This window comes from Garra rufa, chromosome 16 (genome assembly GCF_049309525.1).
Source record: "Garra rufa chromosome 16, GarRuf1.0, whole genome shotgun sequence".
In the NCBI taxonomy this organism is placed as follows: Eukaryota; Metazoa; Chordata; class Actinopteri; order Cypriniformes; family Cyprinidae; genus Garra; species Garra rufa.
This window is the reverse complement of record NC_133376.1, coordinates 19036901-19043945: the sequence shown is the minus strand read 5'-3', so window position 1 is coordinate 19043945 and position 7045 is coordinate 19036901. Positions and strand designations below refer to the sequence as shown.

Genomic DNA, 7045 nt, shown 5'->3' with positions numbered 1-7045 from the left:
AGAATATAAATTATAAAATAAAATAAAACAAATAAATATAATACTATAATATAATCCTACATAATATTGTGATTTAGCAAGGCCTTTCATATATGTTTTTTTATTTGTTTTTTTATTTGTTTTATTATTTTTAAGATTTATATTTTTTAAAAGAAGTCTCTTCTGCTTACCAAGCCTGCATTTATTTGATTCAAATTACAGCAAAAACAGTGAAATGTTGAAATATTTGAACTATTTAAAAAGCTTTTTATTTCAGATCAATGTTGATCTTTTGATCTTTCACCAAACAACTGTTAAATATTGATAATATTAATAAAATTTGCATATTAGAATGATTTCTGAAGGATCATGTGACACTGAAGACTGGAGTAATGATGCTGAAAATGTAGCTTTGATCACAGGAATAAATTAACATTTTAAATATATTCAAATAGAAAGTAGTTATTTTAAATAGTAATAATAGTTCACAATGCTTTTGTTGTGTTTTGGAGCAAGTAAATACAGGCTTGGTGAATTTTTTGAAAAAGCATTAAAAATCTTTTAATGGAGTAGTTCACTTTCAGAACAAAAAATTACAGATAATGTACTCACCCTCTTGTCATCCAAGATGTTCATGTCTTTCTTTCTTCAGTCATAAGGAAATTATGTTTTTTGAGGAAAACATTTCAGGATTTCTCTCCATATAATGGACTTCTATGGTGCCCACGAGTTTGAACTTCCAAAATGCAGCTTCAAATGGCTCTAAACGATCACGTTCAGTGAAGAAGGGTCTTATCTAGCAAAACAATCGGTTATTTTCTAAAATAAAATTCAATTTAAATACTTTTTAACCTCAAATGCTCGTCTTGTCTAGCTCTGCGTGTACTCTGTGTAGAGATTAAAAAGTATATAAATTGTAAATGTTTAAAAAAAATAACCGATTGTTTCGCTAGATAAGACCCTTCTTCCTTGGCTGGGATCATTAAGAGCCCTTTGAAGCTGCATTTAAACTGCATTTTGGAAGTTCAAACTCAGGGGCACCATAGAAGTCCATTATATGAAGAGAAATCCTGAAATGTTTTTCTCAAAAAACGACTGAAGAAAGAAAGTCATGCACATGTTGGATGACAAGGGGGTGAGTACATTATCTGTACATTTTTGTTCTGAAAGTGAACTACTCCTTTAAAAAAGTAAAAACTGTTCAAATCTTTTGACTAATAGTGTATTTGGCAGTTTTACAGGCCTACTGTATATACTAGAATAGTTCATATTTATAAATGTTTAAAATGTATAAAGTTTCCCGTGGCACTTTTGTTATGTATTTGTTGTTCTAACATAGATTTATACAAACTCAAACACATCATAGAACATATGTTAGTCCGGCCACGGGGGCGCGCCCACCGAGCCCGTGCGTCAGGCCTCCACGTGACGCATGACGTTTCATCAGAGTCCTACTAAAAGAAAATCCAACAGGGAAAACCTGCGGCTTCTGCGCGCGACCTGAAGCCCAAGTCCAGAAAGTTGTGAAGTTTACTTGATCTCTTTATAACAGCCCATCACACCAGAAGACAGAAGGCTGCGATGTCTGCCGACCAGAAAGAGGTAACGTTAAATGCGTTGCTTCCCAACTTCTTTTTGGATGTACCGGCAGCAACCGGGCTTTAAAAAAAAGAGTGTATCACGTTTCTAGGTTACATAGACTCTCATATGAGAAGTATTGGAGTAGGTTATAACCGGTTATGATGGCAAACTTCTGCATTAGTTTGAACTGTGTCTATTTGATTTAAGATGTAACGTAATTGAAGTTGCTGTAATGTGGGTTTGTGATATAATGCGGCATGTTTAATACATTTGAATGCATTGGTTACTTAGGGACTTTTCCTAACAGGCATTTAGTAATACATTAGTTTACATTTTAATGTGGTTTTGCATCTAATCTGGATTCTCTAACAAGCTAAATATTGTCTCTAATACGGTAAAAATGATCCTTTTGTTGTAAGTCATGAGTACAGACTTAAAAGTTTATTGCAATTTGTGTAGTAGTCATTAACATTTATCTTAGTTCCTCTTATAGAAGAAAAAGAAAACATAAATTATACAAATTATAATAGTTTATGTATAGTTCATAGGTCAGGAGTTGCATGCGGTTTGCAAAGTACATGGTTTATTCTTGCACTCACATAACCCCATTGACAGAAATGAGTTCAGACTGCTTGAACACTTGGCTGTTTTATGCATGTGCTTTTTCAGCTTTATCAGTTAAGCACAGCATTCTAATTCACCCCAGAGGATCAAATGTCAGACTTGTGAATAATTGTTATTTTAAAAGTTTTTTTTTTTTTTTTATCACAAAGGACTGTGTGAAATTTGAGGTAGTTAATAGAAAATTGAAATCTACCAGAAAAGAAACCTTTGAGAAAGTACAGTGCCCTCTCAATTACAATTTTACCACAGGGTACAGCAACAGCAGCAGTTTTCTTCTCTCAAATTGTATTCAATATAACATAACCTGCTTTGGGTGGCACACTTTTGCCGTCTAAAACATATGCTATTCTCACGGTGCGAAAAGACCACTCAGAATGTGTAATGTCTTCTCAATTGCAGTTTTACCACAGGGCAAAACAGTGCTGCCACACTCTCAAATTGCTGTCACATACCCAACCATGGGTGTAACCAAGAAACATATGTTATCCGCATTGAGAGGAATGTTCAGTTGGCTTCCCACCCATTGAACCTGCCTTCTGATGTCTTTTCTAGTAGTTTATGAGTTTAAATGTTATATCTAGAGCCAGAGAATCTGAGGTAGTAGATGTTTTCTCTTCCTTTACTCCCTCCCTCTCTCTCGTGCTCCCTCTTCCCCCTCTCCGTGACTCGTGGGTGTTGGGCTGAAATAGTTTGGTGTAGTTTTACATTCCTTATATAGCCTGTGGAGTAAGAGAGACGTGGAGCGAACCCGTGTCACAAAGAAGGAGGGGTGGGAGTTGAGCTTTGCCAGCAGTGAGAAAGTCAGGCTGTCTCGCAGTGGCAGATTTCCACTTGGTTTTCTGGAGGTTTGGGTGACAAGTTTGGCCCGTGGCATAAGGTATGTGTGGCGTGCCTCCCTGTAACAGGTAAACTCAGCGTGGGATAGGATAGCCTTTGGAGTTTGGGGACCATAAGTCATAGGGAGGGGGGCAATGTCATGATTTTGGGGTCTCAGCTTGTCCTTGGCTTTAGGTTTATGTCATGTTACTATTTGCTCCTGTACCAACCTGTAACATAATCAACATAGTGATGCAATGATGTGCTGGAAGTGCCAGCGGTGGATTATTTATAAGAGACTCATTAATGCCTTAGTTATTCAATTAATCTGCTGTCATCACACGTAAGTGTGTCATTGTGCGTATGCTTTATTCCAACAGCCACCAAGTGCTATAAATCTATTTTGAGCTTTTAAAATGTTCTGGGTTGTCATAATTTAGAGCATTTTCACTCACAGATTTGCTAGAGTGCAGATAATGTGCAGTTTCATTGTGTATCACTGACCGGTAATTTGCGGTTCACCATGCAATGGTAATATATAGGTGCTTATTTCTGGCACCTACCTGATAATTAATTTAAATAAGCCGGTTCTCAAATGTCTCCACAAACATTACCGTTTAACCGTGAACGATTGGTGACGCAGGAATGAAAGTGTTTTCAAAAGCTTTCAGGCCAAATGCGTTAACCTGAAAACGTTTGCGATCTGTATAGCGCTTTTTCGCAGTACACATTGCTTCAAACCAGCTTTATAGAAATCTTAAATGTGGCCCTGGACCACAAAACCAGTTGTGAGTCGCATGGGTATATTTGTAGAAAATAGCCAACAATACATTGTATGGGTCAAAATTAACAATTTTTCTTTTATGCCAAAAAATAATTCATGTTCCATGAAGATATTTTGTACATTTCCTACCGTAAATATATCAAAATTAAATTTTTGATTAGTAATATGCATTGCTAAGGAGTTTATTTGTTAAACTTTAAAGGTGATTTTCTCAATATCTTGGCTAAATACGGTCCTATCCTAACAAACCATACATAAATAATATCTTAATTTAAAAAAATTTGACTCCTATGACTGGTTTTGTGGTCTAGGGTCACAAATTGTAAATACCTATTATAATTTAGCCATAGGCCTACATTTTTCTCACCATGAAAACAGCCACAGAAGCTGGCATGGTGTTCAACGCAAGCAAGCAAGCACCAGACTTTACAGAAATCTTAATATCGTCATGCGTACCTTAGTGAAAAAGTAATATATTTAAAATATTTTTATTTCATACTCTGTAAATTTCAAATATGTTAACATATTTACTGAAATATCACGTAAGACTTACTGATACAAAAGTTATAGGGCTAATTAAAATTTATTTGGAGTACCACTTGTGCACAATGCATGTTTCTTAATATAAAGCCCAAAATGTGTTTTATTGTCACTATTGATGAGGATTGTATGACCTTTAAATTAGGGCTGCACGATTAATCACACGATGTTGTGAGGCGCGTTCAGTCAATGAAGCCGGTACTTTGATTAGTAGTAAATCTCCATCACGTGCGTTCAGCTGGAGCGGCAATTAATACACAGAGACGTAAATCACTGACAAGCTACGCCAAATTTTGGCGTAGCTTGTCAGTGATTTACGCCTCTGAACGCTCCAACTGAACGCAGCTGAACGCACGTGATGGAGATTTACTACTAATCAAAGTACCGGCTTCATTGACTAAACGCGCCTCACAACATCGTGCGATTAATCGTGCAGCCCTACTTTAAATAATTTTTGTTTATATGCAAGATATTTAAGTGTACTTGCACTTTAAAGTATACTTGCGATAGTTCCATTTTAGCGCAATCAAATATACTTAAGTATATCTTTAGTTGGACTTCAGCACTACTTTTGCACAATTAAAATGTATTAAGCACAAAATTAGTTGTTCCAATTTAGCAGACTTAGTTTAGTGTACCAAAAGTACAATTGCAGGGTATTTGTAGTAAGTACATAAATATTTAAATGCATTTGTAGTATACTGAGTATGAAAAATGTATTTCATATATATATTTTTCAAAAGGGTAGTCGCATTTAGCAGATTGGCCGATAATGTGCTGTATGTATGCAAATAAAGTTGGAAATCCAATTTTATATAGAGACCTTTGCAATAACAATTTTTACAATATAAGCAATCACATCTCATTTTAACTTAATCAGGGCTCTAGAGTGCGACCAATTTGGTCGCATGTGCGACCTAATTTCTCAATGGTGCGACTAAAAAAAATCAAAGGTTGCACCGGTGCGACCAGCCGTTCGAGGGGGAAAAAACGAAACTCCGTCACTCTTAAAGTCTCCCTGTTGCTCAACAGACACACATTAGACCCATATCGTGGTCTAAAGCAATCAGAGATGAAGGACGGATCCCGCCCCCCCCCCCCCCCCCCCCCCTCTGATTGGCCGTGGTCCAGATATTACTGTACGTGTATGTACGTTTGAAAATGCATGTGATGCAGTCAGGCTGTCTCTTCATGGTCAAGCGTTTACAATGCCTCCTCCGCGAAAACACGGACTGGATCGCGGACTCCATTCATAAAAACCGAATTTACTATGGCGCGGAATGCCACGTAATACGTTGATTTCTGGATTGATAAATCCAAAGTTGGTCTGTCACTTAATTCAAATCGCGATATGGACTAGTGTCTATGAAAACTGAAAGGCAAAAAGACCGTTTAAAATGAATCCTGCATGTTCCGTTTGCCTCTATGTATTAATGGTGGAGACGTGTATTTTTTTTTTTTTTTAACTACACGCGTATAGGCTACTGAAGCACGCGTGACGCTCCTGCAAATTTTTGGCATTTGCATCTCACATGAACAGATAAACTCAATCTCCAAACCTACTGTGTCACTTTTACCGTTTCATTTGAGAAAGCATCATAACATACTGTACACACACATAAACTTCACGGCAATCTGTCAAAATAAAAGTACGGTTTAACATGAAACAGAACAATATTAGTCATGTATTACTTTTGTACAGTATAATGTAGGTGTTTATATATTCCTATTTATAAATCATATATATGTTTGCCAAAAATTAAAAAGGTTTATTTTTCATTTGATTATAAATAAATAAATGTTTATGCTTTCATTTGATTATGAGAAAAATTAAAACAAGAATTTCAAAAAAATATATATATTGTAGAGCCCTATTGTTCAAAATGTTAAAATAGAGAGTTTTGGACTTATTTTTTCACTGAAATGTTTTCGTTATTACACAAAGTAGGGTAAAGTACTGGGGAAAAAAATATGCTTCAAATAAAGAACTTTATATTGACCAGATTGTTAGTTAATCATTTACAAGTCAATATTGCCTATATGGACAGGGATTCAAAAAAAAATTAAAAAAAAGTTAAAAAAAAAGTGAACTTGTAAAACTACGGTGTAAAATGTGATGCGGTTGAAAATTTGGGTGCACCTAACTTTTGTGCTGGTGCACCTAAGAAAAAAAGTTAGGCGCACCAGTGCAACCAGTGCAAAAAGTTAGTCTAGAGCCCTGTTAATACAATATTTTTGGTTCCTCGAAGAAAAATAACAATATTTTCTTTTTGTGCAATGAAAGGTTCAAGTGAATATTAAAGGTTCTTCGTGGGACCACAGATGGCACCAAAAAATCTCTATTTTTAGAAGTGTTTTTAGTGTGTATCCTTATATATGTGACCATGGACCACATTATGTATCCTTAATATGTGACTGTGGACCACAAAACCAGTCATAAGGTTATTTATTTATTTATTTTTTATTGAAATTTATACATCATATACAAGCTGAATAAATAGGCTTTCCACTGATGTGTGGTTTGTTGGGATACGAGATACAACTATTTGAAAATCTGGAATCTGAGGGTGCAAAAAATCTAAATATTGAGAAAATCGCCTTAAAAGTTGTCCAAATTAAGTTCTTAGGAATGCATATTACCAATCAAAAATTTAATTTTGATATATTTATGGTAGGAATTTTACAAAATATGTTCATGGAACATGATCTTTACTTAATATC

At 35.4% G+C, this 7045-nt stretch overlaps 1 protein-coding gene across 2 annotated transcripts in view; it reads left to right on the top strand.

Moving 5' to 3' along the window:
• Positions 1-1444: 1444 nt before the first annotated feature.
• Positions 1445-7045, top strand: part of pdlim7 (PDZ and LIM domain 7) — a 65177-nt gene continuing 59576 nt past the window's right edge. For both annotated transcript variants that reach the window (XM_073820491.1, XM_073820490.1), the window contains exon 1: positions 1445-1581. In XM_073820491.1, coding sequence (XP_073676592.1) covers positions 1561-1581 — 21 coding nt within the window. In that variant the 5' untranslated portion in view covers positions 1445-1560. The remainder of the gene's footprint in view (positions 1582-7045) is intronic.